This window comes from Phyllopteryx taeniolatus, chromosome 22 (genome assembly GCF_024500385.1).
Source record: "Phyllopteryx taeniolatus isolate TA_2022b chromosome 22, UOR_Ptae_1.2, whole genome shotgun sequence".
NCBI lineage: Eukaryota > Metazoa > Chordata > Actinopteri > Syngnathiformes > Syngnathidae > Phyllopteryx > Phyllopteryx taeniolatus.
In genome coordinates this window covers 4552020-4575465 of record NC_084523.1, presented here as the reverse complement: position 1 = coordinate 4575465, position 23446 = coordinate 4552020, and the positions used below count along the sequence as shown (strand labels likewise).

At 39.8% G+C, this 23446-nt stretch overlaps 3 protein-coding genes and 1 long non-coding RNA gene across 8 annotated transcripts; 1 reads left to right on the top strand and 3 right to left on the bottom strand.

The window, feature by feature from the left end:
• Positions 1 to 340: 340 nt before the first annotated feature.
• On the bottom strand, positions 341 to 11260 carry LOC133471991 (uncharacterized). Of its 2 annotated transcripts, none has more exons than XR_009786515.1 (5): positions 10507 to 11260; positions 5629 to 5737; positions 5238 to 5287; positions 3631 to 3735; positions 341 to 823 (listed from the first exon to the last, which is right to left on the bottom strand). It is a non-coding gene; the product is annotated as an uncharacterized LOC133471991 (long non-coding RNA). The 2 variants fall into 2 exon arrangements; XR_009786516.1 differs by lacking the exon at positions 10507 to 11260 and adding an exon at positions 6735 to 6870.
• A 1960-nt stretch (positions 11261 to 13220) lies between these two features.
• On the bottom strand, positions 13221 to 16286 carry LOC133472098 (ankyrin repeat and SOCS box protein 13-like). 2 transcript variants are annotated; one of them, XM_061762450.1, is made up of 6 exons: positions 16131 to 16286; positions 15464 to 15651; positions 15234 to 15390; positions 14965 to 15099; positions 14537 to 14728; positions 13221 to 14325 (listed from the first exon to the last, which is right to left on the bottom strand). In XM_061762450.1, the coding sequence occupies exons 1-6, from the start codon at positions 16171 to 16173 to the stop codon at positions 14198 to 14200; spliced, it is 843 nt and encodes a 280-aa protein (XP_061618434.1). In that variant the 5' UTR covers positions 16174 to 16286; the 3' UTR covers positions 13221 to 14197. The 2 variants fall into 2 exon arrangements, with proteins under 2 accessions (XP_061618434.1, XP_061618435.1); XM_061762451.1 differs by lacking the exon at positions 15234 to 15390 and having other exon boundaries at positions 15439 to 15651.
• A 291-nt stretch (positions 16287 to 16577) lies between these two features.
• LOC133471778 (uncharacterized) lies at positions 16578 to 19964 on the top strand. 2 transcript variants are annotated; one of them, XM_061761697.1, is made up of 3 exons: positions 16755 to 16893; positions 17617 to 17846; positions 18556 to 19964. In XM_061761697.1, the coding sequence occupies exons 2-3, from the start codon at positions 17663 to 17665 to the stop codon at positions 19869 to 19871; spliced, it is 1500 nt and encodes a 499-aa protein (XP_061617681.1). In that variant the 5' UTR covers positions 16755 to 16893; positions 17617 to 17662; the 3' UTR covers positions 19872 to 19964. The 2 variants fall into 2 exon arrangements, with proteins under 2 accessions (XP_061617680.1, XP_061617681.1); XM_061761696.1 differs by lacking the exon at positions 17617 to 17846 and having other exon boundaries at positions 16578 to 16893.
• Positions 19965 to 19966: 2 nt separating this feature from the next.
• asb13a.1 (ankyrin repeat and SOCS box containing 13a, tandem duplicate 1) lies at positions 19967 to 23261 on the bottom strand. 2 transcript variants are annotated; one of them, XM_061761702.1, is made up of 6 exons: positions 22904 to 23261; positions 22478 to 22686; positions 21412 to 21568; positions 21212 to 21346; positions 20816 to 21007; positions 19967 to 20735 (listed from the first exon to the last, which is right to left on the bottom strand). In XM_061761702.1, exons 1-6 carry the CDS (start codon positions 22944 to 22946, stop codon positions 20590 to 20592), a joined length of 882 nt encoding a protein of 293 aa, XP_061617686.1. In that variant the 5' UTR covers positions 22947 to 23261; the 3' UTR covers positions 19967 to 20589. The 2 variants fall into 2 exon arrangements, with proteins under 2 accessions (XP_061617686.1, XP_061617687.1); XM_061761703.1 differs by having other exon boundaries at positions 22499 to 22686.
• Between the last annotated feature and the right edge of the window lie 185 nt (positions 23262 to 23446).

The window sequence follows — 23446 nt, the reverse complement described above, 5'->3', positions numbered from 1 at the left end:
CAGGTTCCAAAAGCTAGCTATCACTATGCAAAATTAAACAAACATCCTAGCTAACTATACAAAAGCCACAATTATAATATTTAACTCACCTTAACATCCTTGCACAGATTCGTTGTTTACAATGTTGTTGCTAGCTCAGTCTCTGCAGGCAAGCACAGCTTTCTGATCAACACCTCACGTATATTTTTCTCTCATGGAGATTTTACGAGATGCTTTGGGTATTTTCTGTATAAATTTCTTCCTAGCGTTTTTATGATAAAACCACATTTTACTCAGTAACATATTTCAAATGTAGCAAAGTGTGATACAGATTTTAAAAATTCCACATTTAATGCAAATAACATTTTGATACCTGTTTTATGCAGCCCTTCTATTGGACTGTGCATTTGTACCTACACACAAGACATATTGGTTGTTGATACAGTTTGTCACATCGCGTTACTTTAACCATCATGTTAAGCCAAAATTCACTCAACCTTGAAAGAGCATGACATCAAGCTAAAAAAACATTTGACATGTAATAAAATATTTTCTTTGCGAGACATGTTCACATTGCAATAAAACCACATACAGCATGTGAGATGTCAGTCAATCAAAAACACCACATTCTCTACAGCACTGACAGTAATGACAAGAAATGCACTACACTGACAGATGAGACAATTTATGGATAGCTACCTCGAGGCCAAATAGTTATGTGACCTGTACCGATGAACTATTGTCAGTGAAGCACATTCTTAGATTATGCAATAGGAACTGTTCCTTACCTCGCCTCCTTCTGCGATGTGCCCCCTGATGATCTGTAGACATCCTTGTACAGACTCTAAAACACAATCATATTTTCAAAGTTCAGTTATAAAGATAACACAAAAGAGTATTAATATTATTGCAATACATGTTTAAGCAAGCTTCAATCAGTTCAATAGTTTTTATAAAATTAAAAGGGACTGATGTTTTTTCAGGACACCACCGAAAAAAATAGACGCTCCTCACAGATCCCATGTTGGTCCCCTTCTATTACTGCAGCAATTTGCTCCAGTCTCTACATAATATAGTACCCTAATATTAATTTAAGAAATCAAAACCTCTTCGTTTATTACACCTCCTGGCATCTGGCTTCATTGTTTTAAGTTATATTTACCAGATAGGAACAACTCTGTGTCCATTGATGATAAACCATCTGAATCAGACAATGTGGTGTTCTTCAGGGATCACATCTTGGTCCCCTTCTTTTACTGCTGGTTCCAGTATCAAAAATAATGTACTTTTTGATTAATTACGGTAAAAATTGTTAGAATCCATTCACTGTCATGATGGATGGACGGATGGATGAATGGCTTGATGCATGGATGGATAGATGCTTTATTTATCCCAGAGAAATTACACACATACACATAAATACATAAACAGCAATACACCATAAGACAGGCAGCCAGCCAACATTAAATATTGATAAACAATTTGAATTTTAAAATGTGGTGTTCCTCAGGGATCACATCTTAGTGCCCTTTTTTTATTGCACTAGTTGGCTCCAGTATCTAAAATACTGTCTTTGATTTTGATAAATGAAGACAAAAAACTAGCACAATCCATTCACTGTCATCCTAAATACTAGGGATGGGCGAGTACCGATACCATGTATCGGTATCAGGCTGATTCCGGCCTTATTACAAAGTGTGGGCTACCTGTGAAGGTTGCCAATACCAGTCACCGATACTCTGGGAAAAAAAAAATAATAAATAAAAAAAAATCTGACATTAAGTAAATCCTCCTTGCCAGTAGTTAGGAATACACTGCAGCAGTTTGACATCATCATGTGTGCCAGAAAGAAAGAAAGGTCTTTGTTCACAATTATCTGTCATTATCTTAATTTAAATTTTATATATCAAAAGTACCGGCAGGTGGCCGACTGGTTAGTACATCTGCCTCACAGTTCTGGGGACCATGTTTCAAATCCCGGCCCCACATGTGTGGAGTTTGCATGTTCTCCCCGTGCCTGCATGTTCCGGGCACTCCGGTTTCCTCCCATATCCCAAAAACATGCGTGGTAGGTTGATTGAAGACTCTAAATTGACCGTAGGTGTGAATGTGAGTGCGAATGGTTGTTTGTTTCTATGTGCCCTGCAATTGGCTGGCAACCGGTTCAGGGAGTACCCCGCCTCCCGCCCGAAGATAGCTGGGATAGGCTCCAGCAGCCCGCCAACGAAAATGGATGGATGGATATCAAAAGTACTAGTGGTCTCGGTACTCTGCAATCGGTGAGTACTCAATCGTACCGGTAACGGTTTGGAAAAAAAACATTTATCAAACACCCCTACTAAATACATACCAAGGATGACATTTTATACACTGTGAAGCACTAAGAGTTGTTGTTTTAGCTTTGTTCTTAGAAGAAGGCAAGAGGCTGCATAAATCAAATGAGCTGAATGCAGGATACAGGCCCACCCATACAAAAAATGAGAGACCTTGTGACCACAAACAGATTTTTATATTTTTTTTTACAGTCACTTTGGGAACAGTGAGTACAAAAATAACCTTGGGCAATGTGCTGCACGCTGCTTCACAAGACTATCTGCTCACGTTGCATCCTTTTTCCATTACACCTTTCTAACAAGCTATAGACCGAAGTACATTTCTTCAACACAATATTCTGCTTTTAATATCTTATTTTTAATTAATTTTAATAGTTTTAATTGTTTTGGGCAGCGTGAATGAAACTCGGAGCATAGGCCAGACTCTTCCCAGGTTCTTTTGGAGGGCATTGTGTGGCTTTTTCTTGTCAACATGAATGTCACCTTACAAATGACAGTGTTGAAAGAGCGAGACAGCCACAGGTGTAAAAGTATTCCCCTCAGCACCTCTCAGGCGCCAGGCAGAAAGGCTGGGTCTAATCTTATCCCCCACTTTGCAAACTGTTATTAGACAGGAGTTGTGAGAACAGGGGTCATTGAAAACTGCAGCAAAGCTTTATAACGCCCACTTTGATGTGTGCTTGTTTAATTGCAGATTCAGAGAGGGATTAGTGTAAAATGTCATGATTTTATTTATGCCAAATCTGTAATGCAAAGGTCTTGATGCACATATTTTACTCCATATAAACTGATCTTAAAGTATATACGTTATTTGTACATTTTATCTATTTGTCTCTGCTTCTGTGATGCTGCCGTACATTATCCCAGTGTGGGATCAAGATTAAAGTCTTATCTTACCTTTTCTCTACTCCCACTTTTGATGAAGATGACATATGCAAACAAAAAAGGTTTTGTTTTTTTTCTTAATTTAAATGGTAAAATTATTCCAAGTCTGATTTTAGCAAAGCAAGTCACTTAACATGACAGGCACGACACCATCAAGAATAATTATAGAGCAATTAAGTGACTAGGAGTGCATGGATTCTCACACCCAAAAATATGCAGTTTACTTTAAATAAATATTAATTGTTAGTAGAAACTGAATAAAAGCTTGATATAATGACTTTTATTGTGTAAGGCTTATATTCTGTGCATTAATTTAAAAATATAGCACTTTTATATTTTTGTTGTATATAGTTCCATGTTTCGCGCAGAAACGGATGGATCCATCATTTCAATCAGTTTCTTGTATGCAACATATACGTATACACATACATACACATAAACGCCTTCTTAGCGGCAGAGCCGCTAACGTTGGCCACCAGCTTGACAGCAAACAGCAGCATGAAGAGTCCAGTCGAGGTCCAGCAGGCAAGCGAGGCTCCTTGTGGGGTTGAGAGAAAGCATGGTGGTAAACTACTCAAGGTGATGCACAGAAAAGTCCGGAATATTATGGTAGTGGTAGAAGTTAACAGCTGCTAACGGTGAGTTGCTCAACCTCAGGTACATTAAGTGCCCAACTAAAGATAGTCCTTTGCAATACAGTATATGCATTTTAAAAGTGAGAGTAGCTATGTACCACTGAGGCAAAAATGTAATAAAATGGCTTGTAGGAAAGTAAAAATGTGGATATTTTCAGGTCGCTAAGCTACAGATTCATAGCATTTTTGTTCTTTTCAGTGGGGAAAATTGATTTGTGATAAGAGTGAATTGAGTTTTGAGCATGGTCTGGGAAGGAATTAAAATTGTAACTCAAGGTATCACTGTACTCGACTCAAGTAAAGCCTACATACCTGAAAAGTCTTCTTGTGTTAATGGTGTGTATCAGAAATCTTGCCAACAAGTTATCTAACGATTGTCAAATTGATGTTATGTACTAGCGTCAAACATTGTGTAGCAAGCATTAATTATAGTGTTTACTGAAACTATGTTTGTACCGACGCACCACTAGCCAATCAGAAGCGACGAACTGGACAATAAACAAGGCTTTATGTAAGTTAATGAACATGTTGGGGATTTTACGACCTTGACACACCAACCTACATCCCCGCCCTTCCCTCTACTAACATACTTTACTTTTTTCCCATCGGGTAAGCAGAGCAAGAATTCCAGCACGTCATTGAGATGCAACAGGACTACCTGCAAAACATTCTGTACTTGCACTCAGCAATGTACATCTATCTCCCAGTAAATTCAAAAAGTACTGTTGGGGATTTTAGTAATTGCACGGACTAGATCGCAGTGGGTACATTTACTATACATCAGTACTCACACACCATGGAGTAAATCTTTAATGTGGCAACATTTGTAGTTGTTTAATTAGTGAGACCTTTAAAATATTAATGAGACAGAGTGGTTGAAGCCTGATAAGTGGAGATAAAATAAATTCCATAGATAAATAACTAAATGTGGTTAAAGTAAAATATTAAGCTAAATATTCAATCATTTAGAATGATTGAATACATACTGTATAACTAATGGGTTAATAGTTTTAATAGTCTGATGGGTTGAATTAAGTATGGAAATCTAAATGTTGCATAGATGGCTAAATCCAAAAATGGTTAAAGAAAATGATAGATCCTGCAGCAAGGTAGCTAGGTACTGTAGCAAGCTTCAATCGTGGCAATAGTTTTTGAGAAAGTTACAGGACTGATTATTTTCCAGAACTCCACCAAAAAATGTGCCGCTCCTCACGGTCCCATGTTGGTCCCCATATATTTTTCCACCAATTGGCTTCCGTATCATAGTACCATAATACAGATTTTTAAAGAACCAAAACCTCATAGCGTTGAACACCTCCTGCCATCCGGCAACATTAAGTAATATTTACCAGATTGGAATAAATCTCAATATATATATACAAGTGGTGTTCCTCAGAGCTTATACCTTCTCCTTCTTCTTCTTCTTTTCTTCTTCTATTCTTCTTCTTCTCATTACTTTGTAAAAACACAGACAAACAGTAGATACTTTAACACAGGTAGCACAGTGGAATTAGTGGTTAGCACATCTGCCTCGAGTTCCTAAATAAACCCAGAGACCAGGTTGAAATTTAGTTTTGCAGATATAAAACTGAAAAAATGACAAGAATGTAAAAAAAAAAAAACAGTGTCATGCATCGCATATTGTAAAAAAATCAATAGGTGTCTTGCTCTAACAACAAGCCTTCGTCCAGCCATAGATTGTGTAGTAGGTGACGTTTAAATAAATTGTAAAAGTTATCATTTATTTGCTTAGCTTGCATTAGTATTATGGACGATTTTGATGGTTGCTTGCTGACCTTGGGGGAAAGGAAGATGTCTCGCCTTCTGGAAGATGACTCAGCGGGAATCGTCAGAGAAGGGCGCCTTGACCAAGGACGTGGCCGGGTGTTGGTCTCATGTCTTCACCTTGACAAAAAAAAAAAGGCACTGCTAAATTAACCATATTAATCACATTTGCTTTATTTAAAATGAATATCGGTGGCCTTAACCGGAATCCCCGTATCACCAAGACCATCACTTTTCAGGAAACCAAAAACAATTGGATGCTTGTTGAGCCATTAACCTTGCATCGTCAAAAAGAGCAAGCCATTTTCAACATTTTAGATTGTTCAATAATTTGTAATTATAACAATCCCATGTGGGGACTTGACCAATAGTATCAATTTGTGGAAAAAATATTAAATTACCCAAATTCGGGTATACAAGGTTTCAGCCCGATGCCAGCAATATGTTTCTTGTGCTGGCTTATTTTTATGATTTATGATTGTACGAAACCAGTAGATGTTTTCTCTGACTAAAAGCATCCATCCCTACTTTTGCATCAGATATCATTCGGGTTGGGCATCGAGAATCGATTGGAACCGGGACTAACATTCCGATTCTCCCGGAATCGTTCAAATTTAAAACTTTCGGTTATCAGTTTCGATGCCTACAGTCCGCAGACCCTGAAGAAGAAAGTGGCGAAAACCAACGAAGAACGCGCACAAAGACGTACTTGTGCCCAACGGCGGTGTGTCTTAACTTTGTTCAAATAAATGACCATTGGCCTCAGTGCAACACTTGGAATAAGATTTTATTATGCAAAGGAGCTCCGAGCCTCAGCCTACGCCGAAACTTCAGTGAAGTCAAAATGGGTTAATGAAATATTAAAATATGGCTACGCTAACATTAAGCCAGCTAACAAGTGAAACGGTGGGTTGCACACTTGCACTGGTGGTTTTTAGCCTTTGTTTTAGTCTTCAAACCAACGTCAGAACCGATGACCTGTCAGGATTAAAAAAAAAAAAAAAAAAGCTAAACATTGAGCTAAAACTTCACCAAAGGTCAAACAAGCAATTTTACATCACAATGAATTGGCATAAAAGTCACATAAACGTTGTCTCACAGTATCACAAACACTAACCCTGTGCCTCATTGGTGAGGAGGTAAAGAAATCAACGTTTTATAGGATTTGGTTCCATTTATTACCGTTTTCTTTTTGCCGTTTAAGTTTACTGTCATTTTCTACATGCACCGGTGACGTGTGAAGCTACTTTTCGTGCCAAAATGATGAGTTCCGGTTCGTACCCTTCAAAATAAAAGGCTACAAGCATAAAACAGGAAGTCAAGTTAAAACTTGCACATATAAACCATTTTGACGTGATAAAACAGCTCGCAAATAACTATTTTAACAATGCTATATTTAACTTTGAGCTGAAACATTCATGAATGTTACATAATGAATATGAATTGAATAATGAACATAATGAATATTAAGTCAATTGGGTTAGTTCCACACACATTGCCTTTTAGTTCATAGGGTTGATATTGGAACTGGTTACAAAGTACCCCGAGTCAAATGTTCCTTTAGGCTATGCTGTGGGCTGCTAAGAAAATGGATGCTCATAATTTGGACACCCTTTATTTAAACCATGCAAACTTTTTTGACCCAGCCCCCTACAATAATCAAAATCGAAAATCATTTGGAACCGGAATCGAAATGAGGAACAGGAATCGGGACTGGGATCACTCAAATTTCAACGATGCCCAACTCAAGATGTCATAAGTAGTACACAGGCTCCCTCGAGTGGTAGGCAAAATAATCACTGCATAGGTACAATTCAGTGATATTTAACATTTAAGTTCAATACATTTAATCTTTAATAACTGTTAGTTCTTAAACATATATTTAGGTATCTTTATGCAACTTTAATTTGCTAAATACATTTTAATTGAATCATTATTTCAGCACTGTATATTATTTGTGAGAACAGCATAAGAAAAGTCCATTCCTGGGACATAGAGAACCAAGCAGGTTTGCTGAGCCAGCATGCGTCACTAGCACTACAGCACTACACACAGACATCGAAAGAGTCTGCAGACAGAGTTTTTTTTTTTTTTTTTTCTGGAGACTTTTTCATTTGCACTGCAGACTGGCCAACTCCGGAACAGGGGGGGGACTCCCTTCAAAAAATACAACCAGATGGCTTAGTCATCGAGCCACATGTCCCCTATATGTGTGTGTGCCCGCGTGCGTGTTAACCCTGGGGCGTTGTCATCCAGACTAGACACACGTGAATTATTTTTTTTTTTCTTACTAGCTGAAAAGCAGATGGGTGAAAGAGCCTCTAGACGGTTCTCAACTTTTTTCAATTCATAATCCTAACAGCAATTAAACATAACTACCACATGTACTCCTAAATGCCATAGGAAATAAAATAAAAAAAGAGTAGCCTATTTTCAACACACAAAAAAACAAAACTGTAATGTGACAATAGCAAATTCAGATGTTTTTTTTTTTTTTTTTTTTTGAGGAAACAAAGTTGTCATGTTATGAGAATAAAGTCATATTTCTCCAGGAAAAAAAAAAATAATCAAATCTTCACATGACAAAGACATATTTTTTTGGGATAAAAAGTGGTAAGCCTACAAGAATAAAGTCATATTTTTCCAAGATAAAGTTGAAATATTATGTTAAGTAAAAGTCCTATCTTAACAAGTGAATATGAAAACTGCAACTTTATTCTCTTAATATGCCTTTTAATCTGGAAAAGATGCCTTTAGCCTCGAAAACAAATAGTACTATATTCTCGCAAAAATGTTTTTTGTTGTTGAAAAAACAAAATTTAGCATTTAAATTGGGAACATTTATTTGATGTCATTAGACAAAAAGCATACTTGTGTCATTTTGAATAATTTTGGAAAATAAGAAAAAAACCTGAACCTTAACCTGAATGACTGAGAATCTACATGAAGAAAAAACTTTTTTCAGCAAGTACATTTATATATATTTTTTTATTGCTATTGTGATCGTAAATTAGAAATGCCAAAGGCAATTATGCTCGTAGGCTAACAATACACAAGTAAATTAAGTTAAGAGCTTGGTTTCGGAATGAATTAAACTCATAAATCAAGGTAAAGTATGTATAGTTTTACCCTGTGTGGGTAAGAGAAAGTCCTACGTAAATCATACGTGTGAATGTCACGTCGTTAGCCAAGTAGCATCATTGCCTAAGTCATTTTAAACTGTCACAATATCAATAAAATATAGCAAAGTGCTTTTTCTTTATGTCTGTATGGATTCTCAGTCATCCAGGTGAGGGTAATACACCAAGATTAAATCAAGGCAACTGGACTCTTCTTGTTTGTTAAATTAGTTTTTTCTTGTTTACCAAAAACCTTTAAATATGACTTGGGCAACTATGTTACTGGGCAAAAGATGTGCATGTTAGAACGTCTTCTGCGGGCAACTGTATGAGCATGTATATGAAAATGAGTCACTTTTGAGTGTGTTGTGCACATCTGCAGCTCATTTCGAGAGCGGGGGTAGTCGAGTGCGTAGCAGTGGACCATCACGGCATTCAGCTCACTGTTTATCTCATGATTCCCAAACAAAAGCCTCCCGGTTCCTGTCTGTGCAGGGCCTCGAATCAACACAAGCAATCTGCTCTTTGCGCTCTGCCAAGATATGACACCCCCCCCCCCCCCCCCTCGCTTCCCAGTTTATGGTGCACTAAGGAAGACCTCCTAGTTGCGTTTCCTAGCAGTTGCATGTAAAATCAGCAGGCCACATTTTACAGAAGCTTGTTTTCTCTTTGACCCCTGGGCACGCTGGCTGATGACACTTACTGTATGGTCACGTGGATTAAAGGATTCGCTTTAATGTAGCACCGCCTACTGGTCAGAAGGAGCAACCGACATTGCATTCATTATTGAGTTTATACATATATGAAGGAGTGTTTAAGAACATGCTAATATTTGTATTTTTATTTGTAATAAAATTCCCAATGTGTAGGGTATATTTAATTTTTTACGCTATAAATTGTTAGATTTTCATCAGGGAATCGGTGATAACATTACAAGAGTAAAGTCATGGGGGTTTTTTTCGAAGGAAAAAAGGCTTACCAGAATAACATTGTATTTTTTGAATAACTTTGTAAATTTACAAGAGAAAAAATCTTAATATTACGATTGTGAAGTCATCATGTTACGGGCGGAAAAAAAGTCATAATGGGAATAAAGTCATTTTTACAAAAGCATCCTGGGTTCTTTGAAAGGTGCTGTATAACTATTAAGTTAAAAGTCTGAATATTGAGAATGAAGTAATTTTTGGTGGAAAAATATTAAAATGACTACAATCTTAGGAGGAAAAAAAATCTAAATAAGAGAATGAAGCATCCATAATTTAATAAACATATATAATAAACAATTGTTTTGCCTTGTCAAATGAGGAATATCTTGTATTTTTTACAAGCATTTAGTAATTTCTTTTAAATGTTATTTTACTTGCAAAATAATTTAGCGAAACATAATACAAAATCTGAATATTTCAAAAATAAGGTTGTATTTTTTTACAATAATTATGAAAACAATCATAATATTGTGAGAATAATTTCTTAATTTTTATAAAATACTTAATTTGCAGTATCGTTTGAAAATATACTTTTCACCATCCTTGCTGCCTGTGCGCTTAAATAAAAAAGTGGAGATTCGTGGATATTAAGAATTGATCCCTTCTTTTTTATTCAGTGATAATTACACACTGTAATGGTTCCCATAGGTTTAAAAAATATATACTCTAAATTGACACTGTGCAGGATCATGTGCCCACAAAATCCACACGGCATGCAACCCGAAGGTAACAACACCAGGGTGTGCGCGTGTAGTTACATAAATGTTACATAACCGCAACTTACTTCACGCTTACTTCTCAAAGCACAGCAGACCCCTGGGAAGAAAAAAAACAACATTACAGTAGCTTTAAGTTAAGACACAGTAAGTAAGAAAACATGTTAAAAGTGTCAACTTTTCTTTATGCTTTCGCAAGGCATGCATTTAAATGATGTTTTAAACTGCTGTACATGAGTGGGTAAACTCCTGCAGGGTGGCTGGTGCATAGTGTTCCAGGCCTTGTGTTTACAAGACTGATTTGGCAGCAAAACCCACCATGAAGTCCTGCAGTTCAGCTTAATACATACATGCAGCCGATCTGCTTAACTTCAAAACGTGTTGCGTGTACATACAAGTTCCCCTGAATGTTTTTCATCTTTCTATCAAGGAAAAAACAATGCTTTACAGTTGTCGCTCGCCACATCGCCCTTCACTTTGTGCGGTCTCACTGAATCGGAGATTTTTTTAAATCGTACGTACCTAGTTTTATATCGCTGATTTTTCCCGATATTGCAAGATTTTGCGTATAACAATAAGTGCGGGCCGGTCAACGGGTTAGCCAGCCAACTCAAGACACGTCACGTAGCGGGCCAAGCCCTGCCTTTTAAAGCCACAAACACTCAAAGACACAAATAGTATAGTTTAGAACATGAGGATAGTGACCCCTAGTGGACAGAAATAAAGCTTGCATCACACGTGCATATTTTGCATTGGTATTGTCATGCATAAAGCTTTAAAATATGTACACATCCATATAATGTCATTACTTTGTGGATTTTGTGGGATTCTGGAATGTAAGACCTGAGAAACGAGGGACTACTGTACATGTCCTGCAGGTGGGGGTAATGCGCATTACAAACTCAATGCAGACTTGAGGTGGGCATTTGACTTTTTTTTTAATTAATGATGAATTATTTATTTTATTTTATTTATTTATTTTTTTTACATATAATTTTACTTACCTGAATAGTAGAACATGTCTGAATGTTCCGAAATCCTATTTCTCAAGCTCAAAAGTTTGAGCGACAACTTAGCTGAGGGCATGTGTGCTGGAGCCTATCCTGACTGACTTTGGGGCGAGAGGCGTGGTCCACCCTGGACTGGTCGCCAGCCACCCGCTTGGACAATTCAGAGTCTTCAATAACCCGAATATGAAGACGTGAGCCGAGATCCGAACCTCTTGACTCTGAGGCATTCCTCAATCAAAGGGAATGTTAACCCCCCTCCAAAAAAAAATGCCTGCTCTCGCTCCAATTTTGGAGTGAGAACCATTTTTCACCTCGGACCATTGAAATTCCACAGATGCCTTGCCTCTTAGCCGCCTCGGATTTTTAGCACGCACATTTTCCGCCTTTAACAAGTCTTAAGGGCTCTGTGGGTACGGATAGAAATTGAATTTTCACTCGTGCACAGTCTTAATGAAACATCAGTAAATGTCGCTGGGCGTCTTGCTGTTCCAAAGCTCACATTTGCACCTTGGGGTACACTGGACATCTTAAGGGGACCTTTGGGGCACTGTAAGATTTCACTCCATTGCAACACAGTGCGTTCCCAACTGTTTTGTGGGTGATTGGGGTCCTGATTAACAAGTCCCTCCCTTACCTTTATCAAGATCCTCCATCACAAGGCAAGATCTAGCACGGAGCGCCAGACCGAGGGCAATTGACGATCATTCGGTGCGTCTTCCACTTCGGAATAATAGTGTCAATAATCGTGCCACCATTTCACCGAGCTTTTTTGCGGATGGTTTAGTCAAGCATTCCGGCCTGGTTCAGGTCTCAGGTCTACAATCCTGTCCCGGACATCTTTTAACAGCTCTTTAGTCTTGCTCATTGACTGGAAAGTAAGAAATGAATTCTGAGGGCTTTTATACACATGACGAGTTCAGATCAGCGGGATTGATAATGGGTTGATGCGCACCAGCCAATCTGTGTCTTTTTAAGGCATTTTGACTGGTATTCTGTTTATTTCCATAAATAATAACCAACAAAGGGCCTTGAACCCAGCTACCTCAAGCATCTTGAGTCAGTTATGATTGGAACTCAAGCAGAAACACCTAAATCCTAAAGTCACTTGGCAAACGGACGACAGTAAAAGATTAAACTGAGGAGAAACAGGAGGAGCTAAACATAGAGCTGTTACCTAAATACCAGCAAATATCTCGTGTCCTGAATTGTCTTCCAGTTCAACACTATGATAAATGGTGGCCTAGATGGGCTGGTTATGAAACACGCCGAAGGAGGTAACGCCAACAAGGACAACGATCAAGACACGGCCGAGGCGCTTCGGAGAATTTGTAAACAACTTCCTGCCCGCATTGCTAAAAATAACTCACGCCGTTGTCTTTTGGAGCTTAAAGACACGCGTGGCTGCTAACTATATGTTTAAATGTAGTGTACCAAACAAAGTGAAGCATCTGGGGAACATCTGTGTCTCTTATTTGGACAAAGCCTTCAGAATTTACATACCACAACACCGGCACCTATTGTCTCCGACACTACATTAAACATGGAGCATTTTTTTTTCATGTTACGCTTTTTGTATGTCTACTTAGGCTGAATGCGAATTTGAATATGAACAGTTTAGTCCGTTATGTTTTATATGTCAATTCTTAGTATTTTAATGTTCATGTTTTTTATGATCTGATCTGTGTTTTGTATGTTGAAATGCCAGAAACGTATTTCCTCACATAATGGCCTCTGCTCTACGAGATGAAGTGCCCAAATAAATCACAAGTAAATGTTCATATATTCTATTTATTGTAATCCATACAGTATATACTGTAAAAATCTTTCAAACAATATTGTGGGGGGGGCAACTCAATTAAGACACCTTGTGTTTTTTTTCCCCCCTAATGCATACATTACAAAAGGCATTTTTAATGAATTATCGTTATCTAAGTAGAGGCAAAAAAAACAAAAATGTCATTGAAATGATAAAGGTCTTCCCCAAGTAAATAAATATGATGAGATGTCATGTTTTTATATTTTACTTGTGGAAATGGATTACGCACGTGTAGGTACTTCCTCAAATAGTGGCCTTCCCACCACCAGACCATGCCATAATTAATCACCTGTACATTATCTATACAGTGTACACTATAATTCATATTTTAATTAAGCATTTTTGGGCAAAAATATAATAATGTTATACAGTATTATTTCACATTAAAGTGCATTTATGAACAATGGGCACCTGGTACTCAGTGGACTTAAGTAAATAAATGCCACTATTTGAGAAAATGTCTTTTTATGTGCTTCATGTATGTGTATTAGATTATTTCCTCAAATAGTGGCCTCCACTTTACCAGACACCCAATTAGCCACTCACATCTCAAATACCTCTCGATCTTCCCTTACAAAAGAATATTTATTATGAAATGAATATGTGCAAATGTCTGTGTTGTATTGTGTATTCTTCAAGCGTACTAGCGCATAGCAAAATCTGGTAAAAAGTGCATTTCTGACTAAAATAAATTCATCAAGTAAACAGAATATTTTTTTTTTTAAACACATACCTTTATAAGACATGGTCCATGTGAATGTTAAAAATTGTATTCAGAGATTGTTTTCTAGAATGTGCGTCTACTAAATTAATGCAGCGGCTTTTGTATTGTTTTTTTTTTTTTTAATGCCTTTCCAGTCTTTTTTGTTGTTGTTTTTTTTGTTTGTTTGTTTTTTGTTAAGACAATCATCCGAATCCTCTTCAGGCGTCAAATCACTGATAACAGAGGTAGCTGATAATGAGTTTTGGTAACTGGAGTTGAACTACAACCTTCAGAGCCCTGGTGCCCAGCTTCTGTCGCACTGCCAACCTACAGAGTTGCTGGAGGCTCATGGGAATGGCTGCAAGAAAGAAGAGCGACTTCAATACAATAGCAATCATTTGTTAGCTTTCCAAAATAAAAATAATAATAATAATTAAAAAATATGTTTGCAGTTACTACAATTTGAATCTACTTCTTGTTGGATGCTGACTCTAAAATGATCCTTTTGCGCCATCATCTGGCAACTTTGTGCTACTACAAGGTTTCTGATACATTAAACGCAGTCGTACCCTCGTGAGAGCGCAGGCAAGCTGCAGCCGGAGAGTCCGGCGTGGCGTAGTCGACTGGTTTCTTGTTGTGTTTATCCCGGGCGTAAATGTTGGCGCCGAAGTCCACGAGGGTATCGATCAGTTCCACTTGCGCGCTCTTTGCGGCGTGGTGCAGCGCCGTCTGGTGCAGCCGGGCCGCGTTCACTTTGGCACCTGCACGGCATTATTAGAAGAGTCGAATGAAGTAATACAGAATTTAAATTTTTTATTTTTTCCTAAATATCATCTCTCAAGGGGAAATTCAATGTACACTCAGCTGAAATAGTAATATACCAGAAGATGTCACAAGGGGTACATTTTGACTCGTGCAAAGGTTGAGCATGCCATTTTTAACAATTGTAATATTTCCTTTATGACGGGGTGGGTAAAATGTCCCATGTCACACTCACCAGCATTTAGAAGCTCTTTCACACAGCGCGTGTGTTGGTTAGCACAGGCTACATGCAGCGGGGTCCCGTAGTAAAGGTCGTAGGCCTCCAGACAGGCACCCTCAGCAATCAGGAGCTTCACACAGTCCGAGTTGCCTGCAAATATTCAACATTATAAGAGGATTTGAGGTCTACAGAAGAAGACATTGCACCCTGTGATTAATTCAGGCACAGCGCCGTTTAGAGGGGATGCCAAAATTGTGCGACGACAGTACAGTAAAAGCACTTGCCTCCCATGCAGGCCTCATGGAGGGGTGAGGCAGTGCGAGAGGTGAGGGCAGGGTTGGCCTTGGCGCCTCGCTCCAGCAAGAGCTTCACACACTCCAAACTACCCACAGAGCAGGCCTCACACAGCGGGGTGCTGCCGTCCACATTCCTCGCATCCACCTCAAATCAACCAGAGGGTGTAAGAACAGAGAGGGCTGTACTTTATACCTGCTTCACCGTGGCTTGTGGTCACTTGTGCTCCGGCGTCCAGAAGCAACCGGGCGCACTGCGCCTGTCCGCGCAGGCAGGCCTCGTGCAGGGGAGTGATGGAGTCCACGGCCACGATGTTGACAGATGCGCCGCACTGGATGAGGTGCTGCAGATGGGAAGCCTGACCGAGCGACGCCGCCTTGTGGACCTCGGTTCTCTCGGACCAGCAGCCTGCAGGGAACAGGTCAAACTATGAATGAAAGAGAGGGTGGTTGCAGCCTGATAGGTTGATGAAATGAATTATGAAAATAATCCAACTTTTTCTCTAAAATATAATTTTTTTATGTAAAATAAAATACAATTAGTTTTTTCTTGAAACGTTTGGAAAGTTTTTGTGAGGAGACAGAAATCATCTCTGGACTGATGACGATGAAAATACTAGCCAAGTGTTTGTTTTTTCCCCCCGACAGTTTCGGTATTGTAATTTCTTTAAAGTGCATTTCTTTTTCCTAATATGCACCATTTATGCTTTCCGGCTACATATATTGTCATCACAGTTATATCCCTAAAATAACAAATCTTTGTCACGTAAATATTCTGCACTGACCTATGCAGACATACAATCTTAGCACGTTAGCTTCTCCTTGACACATACTACAAATATTCCACAGACAACCATGCACAGCATTGCGATGTACGCTTATACGCACTGATATCTCCGAAGTAATATGGTTGGATGTTTTCCAAGTCCATTCTCTGACACGGACAGTGGCAAAACACGCCGAAATGGGATGTTTGTAAACAAGAGACGTTTTCGCAATGTTTACATAGGGAGAATCTTCTTCGGTGGTTTTATGGCAACTGGCAGTTTCAGTGCATGACCGCCACCTGTCTTTTGGCGTAAACAATGCACGCAGTCAGTGGTCTTTATTACAGTAAATATTATTCAGTATATATGAAAAACACATCTATGCAGTGGTCAGAAGAACGAAGTAAGATACTTCGTTAGTGTACTTGATCTGTCCTTCACTTGAGAATGTATTTTTTCTGACGATATTTTTGGGGGGAAACATATGAAGCATGTGGAAGCAATATCACGGAGTCGCAATAGATGGCAGCAGTGAGTAAAAACACAAGTGTCTGATCTGCCGGCTTGAGGAAGAAGAAGAAGAGGACGAAAATAATCAACAAGATAAAAACCTCTCCGTGTTGAATCGTATTCTGAATCGGTTATGGTTCGCATATGTTGTGTCGTAGGCTGCAGCAACAAGTCGCACGACAGCCGCGGCAGGAAACTCGACAACGGATCGAGGTTTTTCACCTTCCCCACTTGGAAAAAAAGCCACGGGCCGCAGATGAGGGAGATCTCCAGCAGGCGTCGGTCGGCTTGGGTCGCCGCCGTCCGACGCAAAGACATAACCTTTGACAAGATAACGCCGTTCATGTTCGTCTGCTGTCGACATTTCCACAAAGGTAAATACTGTACGGTAGCCGTTGTTTTTAGCACGGTGACAGCGGTTAAATTGGCTTGTATATATTTTCTATATTTCATATACGGGTTGCATTTAATTCCCCTCATGGGACCAATACTGTACTGTACTGCACCGGATTTAAAAAAAAAATGAAGTGACTGGAACATTATGCACAGAACATTAACGCTGCGCTTAAGTACAGAACAAAACATCAATAATGATTCATATCAAATGTGTTACACATTTAACTAAGAAGTGCCCCTAAATGTTTGATGACAAATGTTTCAAAATGATTAAATGCATCAATTGTACTGCATTTTTTTTTTAAAAGTTGAAGCCAATGTAACATTATGCACAGTTTGAACATTTAATTCAGTGATTCTTTTCCGTACCACGAGAGGGTGCTTGTGCACCACTAGTGGTACCACATTTTTGGGAGAATACTATCCAGTGAGTGAAGTATACCAGGATGTTATGGCTAGATTTAAACTGCAGAACCAAGTGCCCAATTCCGATTGAATGCCTTCAGTCAAGTTCGAATTAGAAATGGCGACTTTTTCCCCCAGCTTTAATTGTTGCGGGTAATGTGCGGTTCTTCCCTAATGCCAGGCTTAGCTGCTCTTGAACTCACCAAAATCGTCTAATCTGTTCATGATTTTTTTTTTTTCCCCATGAGTCATGTTCAAATGTTAACTGTTGACATTTTTAAATCAAATCCGCACAGATTGAAGCATTCAGATCGGTATTCAGACCTGAACAAGCACCTCATCATGCCGAAGACGCGACGTACTGCCTACATTGCGGCCTTCAAGCTGAAGGCGATCGACCTGGCAATCGAAAAGGGCAATCGATCCGCTGCGCACGAGCTTGGAGTAAATGAATCTATGATACGACGTTGGAGGAAGCAGCGTGGAGAACTTTCTCGCTGCAAGAAGACGACAAAGGCCTTCAGAGGCAAGAAGTGCAGATGGCCTGAATTAGTGCTGTTTTCATTTTGCAAGCAGCAGTAATTTAGTTTATTGTGTTGGATTTTTCTCGTATATGTGTGCAATATACAGTTCAGATTTTTTTTTATTATTATTCATAGTGTGTGCAGCTTAAATTACGTTGCGTCCAGTAAACCAAATTTGAGTTTCTAAATTGTTTTTACAGTTTTAGAGAGGTCAGAAAAGTCGCCTAATGAAAAAATCACAAAATTGGTCACCCTCACTCGCTCTCTAACCCTCGTGCTTTTTAAAACTAGCTCCTTTGTTCACAGCCATGTTGTTAGTGTGAGCGAGGCACTACAAAAGCGACCCCCCCCACCCCCAAATAAATAAATAAAAATTGCCCTGACAAATTAATCGATAACATAAATTATTGTATTTCGATGACGTCAAGCTTGCATTGATAGAGTACGTCGGATCCACGTCTTCACACACAAGTCCAATGTGTATCAGATTTGTAACCACATTTGGAAGAGGCCCAATTCCGATCTGAAGACATCCGATTACATGTATATTTTTATAACTATTCTGTCACGACGTATATGCGAACCATGTCACATTAGAGCAAAGAAAATCTGTATTGGGTCACTAAAACCCTGTAGTGTAAATCCAGCCTGGTTGAGGTGTTTTGAAATGTCAGGAGAAAATGTGATGCAATTGTGCTTGCTCGCTTGCAGGGAAGCCGGCGTATGAAATGATGGAGAACGACCCGGACTGGGCGCCGACACTGCATATGGGCCACTCAGAGAATGAAAACGGTGACACCCCGCGTTCGGCGAAAAGTCAGAAGTTGGCTCTACGGAGCAAGCGCATCCAGGAGGGGCAGGGGTCAAGTGCGGAAGAGCCGATGCAGTGCAAGGAAGCGGCAACGTGGAATGTCAAACAGGAAGAGGAGTCATATGAAATAGTCAAATGGGAAGTAAAACCAACAGGGCAAACGGAATGCGGCGGAGAGGGCTGTGGAATTGGAGCCAAGGAAGTCAAGCAAGAAGAGAAGCTGATCCAAGTGGTCAAACAGGAAGCGGGCCAGATGGAATGCGACTTTTGCATCCAGAGGGCTGCGGAAGTCAGCCGCCTGGTGGAGGAGAACAGACAGCTCAGGCGCGAGCTCGATGCCTTCAAGATGCCGGACGGCTTCTTCGAAGACGACGACAACAAAGTGGAATATTACACAGGTATGCCAAGCGTGGGCTCTTTCATGCACTTTTTCTGTTTTTTGTTGCCTCTCATGTCAGCCCAGGAGAGCAAACTCAGTCCTTTCCAAGTCCTCCTGCTGACCTTCATGCGCCTCCGGCTGGATTTGCCCGCCCAGCACCTCGCCCACATTTTTAGCATCTCTACAGGCACCGTGGACAGGACGTTTCAGGACACCGTTTCGTTTCTGTACACAAACCTGAGGCCTTCCATTACGTGGCCCGACAGAAATACTTTACAAAGGACGATGCCCCAACAGTTTGTCGAGGCCTTCGGACGCAAAGCCGTTGCCGTCGTTGACTGTTTGAAAGTGTTGGCTCATAAATCGTCACGTCACAAAGAACACCAAATGGTCCCCAGCGATTATGCCGTGAAGTATTTAATTGCCGTCACACCCAGTGGATTTGTTGGTTTCGTATCAAAAGGGTGCGATGGATTCACGGGTGCCAAGAACATGTTGGTGAAAAGTGGCTTCCTAAATAAGTTGTTGCCAGGTGACGTCATCTTGGCGGTCGGTTTCGACGCTGACCAAAGCGGCGGCTTGTTTTGTGCCGAAGTCGACGTGCCGACCTTTGCCCACACCGATTGTCATCTCGCTGAGAAAAACTTGGGAGAGACTGCCCACCTGCTAGAGCACATCGGAACGCTCCTCGGAAGTATTCACCGCAAGTATAAACTCTTAAAAGCTGCCGTGCCCGTGGACATGACGCTACCATGTGACCGTGAAGAAGTCACATTTTTGGATAAGATGGTCACCGTCTGTTACGCGCTGGAGAACCATTGTCCAACTGCAGTTTAACATTGTTTGTACAGGAACATTTGACACAGATATGTACAGTATTTTGATGGCCTAAATATTTTCCTTTCGGCTTAAATAAAGTCAGAAAACAAATATGGTTCATACGGTGTCAGCTTTAATGATAATGCAGTAGATACGGATGACATTGACAATAAGCTACCACTTTACGTAAACAGTCGTTGAGCTCACCTTTGGGCATTGACACAATAATAAATGCAAGCGAATACAGGCAAAGTAAACTATTAACTAGTAGTAATACTAGTAAGGTCCGAGTGTGTTCGTCCACTCACCTTCCAAGATCTTTTATTAAAAATACTTGCCCTTTTCCATGCAGTTTCTGTTAACTTTCATGTAGCTGGCGTGCAAGTTAAGTTAGTAGGCCCATCCAAACATGGCCACCGCCATCTTGTCGCTATTGCACAAAGTCATCAGATTTAGTTGTCCTTTTTGTCTGCATTTCTTAAAACGGTGAACCCCCGCACATGCGCAGTTCGTCATTCAAATTTCAAGTGAGTTGATGAGCTTCATTTACACAAAAGTAGTCCTTTGCTGCAATCATGTGGCATCGACAGCCAATCACAGTACTGTATAATCCCTTTTAGGGCGACGAGTTCATTACGTGTGAATTTCCAATATTTGCGGTTGGTCTCGTTCCCTATACCTCACAAATAGCGGGGGTTCATCGTACATTTGTATTGTAAATCAAACATCTCTGGAACTATAGTGATGTGGGGTGATCGCAAAACTGGAGATAGCTTTGAATGCGACGGGATATGTCCAGCAAACCTATGCCCACCGAGGCTGTGGTACCAAGAGCCCGCCTTATGGTGATCCTACAAAGCTGCTGAAGGCTGAGAGGGTTTTCTGTTGTGAAACACACAGATGCGACGTATTGATGAATTGTCACTTTCACGAAGAAGCAGAGTACAGCAGTGCCGACCCACTTTCGTAAAACCTGAGACAAGTGTGCGACGGCGACGCGGGTGTGGAGTAGTCGCCGGGCTTTAGTCCCTGGTTGTTGACGGCGTGCGTGTTGGCTCCGAACTCCAGCAGCAGCTCGATCACATCCGGCGTGTCGAGTCGAGCCGCGTGGTGCAAGGCGGTCTCGTGAAAATTGCTTGAATTCACGTTGGCACCTGCATGGAGTTCATGTAAGAATGTTTACAAGGAAAATACTGCTTGTAAATGAACACGCTCGTATCTTAAATCAACTTTTCCCATTGAAGTGACAATCTGTTCCAGCCCCGCAAACATTAATAAAATAACACTCGTCAGTGTGTGTGTGTGTGTGTGTGTATATATATATATATATATATATATATATATAAATACTGTCTGACCTGCAAGCAGAAGCTCCCTGACACAGTCCACACGTGCTTTTGCACAGGCGATGTGCAGGGGTGGGCCAAAGTGGATGTCGTACGCCTCCAGCTGGGCACCGCTGGCTATCAGCAGCCTCACTATCTCAGGATTTCCTGAGGAGGGAAGGGAGCGTTATACGAAATTGACATCACCGGGTGGGCGACGTGTCGCGTATTGCCTTGGATGCAGGCCGCGTGGAGGGGGGTGGCGGTCAAAGCAGTGAGTGACGGGTTGACTTCGGCGCCGTACTGTAAGAGCAGCTTAACGCACTCCAAGCTACCGGAAGCGCAGGCGTTGCAGAGGGGAGTGCTGCCATGGATATTACGCACATCCACCTGAAAGAAAAAGCAACTGCCATTCATTTTCTAAAGCGCTTGTCCTGCAGAATTTAGAGTCTCCTTAAAACTGGACCAAGTCTACGACTTTTAAAAATAAATAAAAATGTCTCATATGTATGACTTTTTTTCTGAAATATATGACTGTGAGAAGACATTTTATCTCAAACAAACGACCATCTTTCATGAAAATATACAACTTCAAAAATGCACTTCTTTCAATCTGATTTTTTCTTGAAAATGTACTTTTTATCTATAAAAGATTAACTTTTTTCTCCCAGATTTACTATTTTTCTCCAAAATGTACTTTTTAGAAAATATACAACTTTTTCTCTCAAAACTAAATGACCTTTCTTTAAATGTATGTTTCCTCTAAAAAAATTCCTTAAAATGACTCTCAAAAATATTTTTTTTTCTGAAATATACAACCTTTTATCTATGATTTATTTTCTCAAAATGTTACTTTTTTTCAAATACATTTCCATATATTTAAAAAAATATATGACCCATTTAAAGATAGATACAACTTCTTTCTCAAAAAATTACTTTTTTTTCTTGGAAATATTCAACTTTATTCTAAAAATATACAACTTTTCTCCAACTGGAAAATGCACTTTCGTCCCCTCAAAATGATATTCCTTTTTGTCAAAAAAAAGTATGACTTTTCTGAAAATGCCTTTTCTTTCGAGAAATGATATAACGTATTCTAGAAAATATACAATTTATTATGCCCCTTTTTCTAAAAAAAAAAAATAAAAGCTCCTATTTTTCCACAGATGCACAACTTTTTTTTCTGCAAAATCTACAGCTTTTAATTACTAAAGATGTTGTGGCGATAACAGTTAAACAAGTGGCCCAATAGAAGACGTAAACCTGGGCAAGACACACTTCTCTCATGCAATCACATACAGCCGACTGCACGGGCACAACCTGGGCTCCAGCTTCCAGCAGCAGCCGGACACAGTGCGGGTGGGCTTGGAGGCAGGCTTCGTGCAGCGGCGTGATGTTGTCCAAGGTCACGATGTTGACCGACGCTTCACTCTCGATCAACCGTATCAACTGCAAAGCTCTGCCTTGAGATGCGGCTTCGTGGAGGACAGTCCGGTCCGCCCACAAACCTGGTTTGAAAATGTCACAAAAATGGATATGAGTTCGTGAAAGTCATTCCATTATTTGAAATCGCTGTTAGTTACAGAAAACTGTCAACCTGTTCACTATGTTACGCTTAGCATTTTTGGACGACATAAGGCGAGGAGACGCACTGTTAGAAGGTTACACCTATTTATAAACAACTTCGGATGTGATTATTTCAAGTTCAAGTGAACGAAAATTAACCTAAATCGTGAAAAGATGATCTTCTTGCCGGTGTCACAGCCATGTTGTTTACCAATGTGTCACCAGTCGACGTAATTGGAGCCAAGCGGCGCGTGGAATCCTGGGAGTTGTAGTCTTGCGGGGGGAGCGAAAGAATGGGAAAAAAAACAGGTTTTCGTGTGGATTGATCAAATCCAGTAAATTTAATAGATAGAATAACTTTAACACTTTAGTTAAATTATATATATATATATATATATATATTAGCACTAATCGAGTCAAAGTAAATGAGCCCAGCGGCATGTTCAATCTTGGGAGTTGAAGTTGAACAGGTGAGAGATGGTAAAAATTAGCCCCTCCACAAATAACGTGACCATTTACATCCATTTAAATTCAGTCTTCGCCATAATGATGCAGTTAATGCATTATTCCTCTAATTTCAGATCAAATTATGAGTCATTCAAGTATTCGCTGGTATATGGTCCATGCTAACCGACACTGATAAGAAACAACCCAAGAAATTTTTTGAATTATTTTTTTTTTTTAACTTTGCAGTACAGAAAT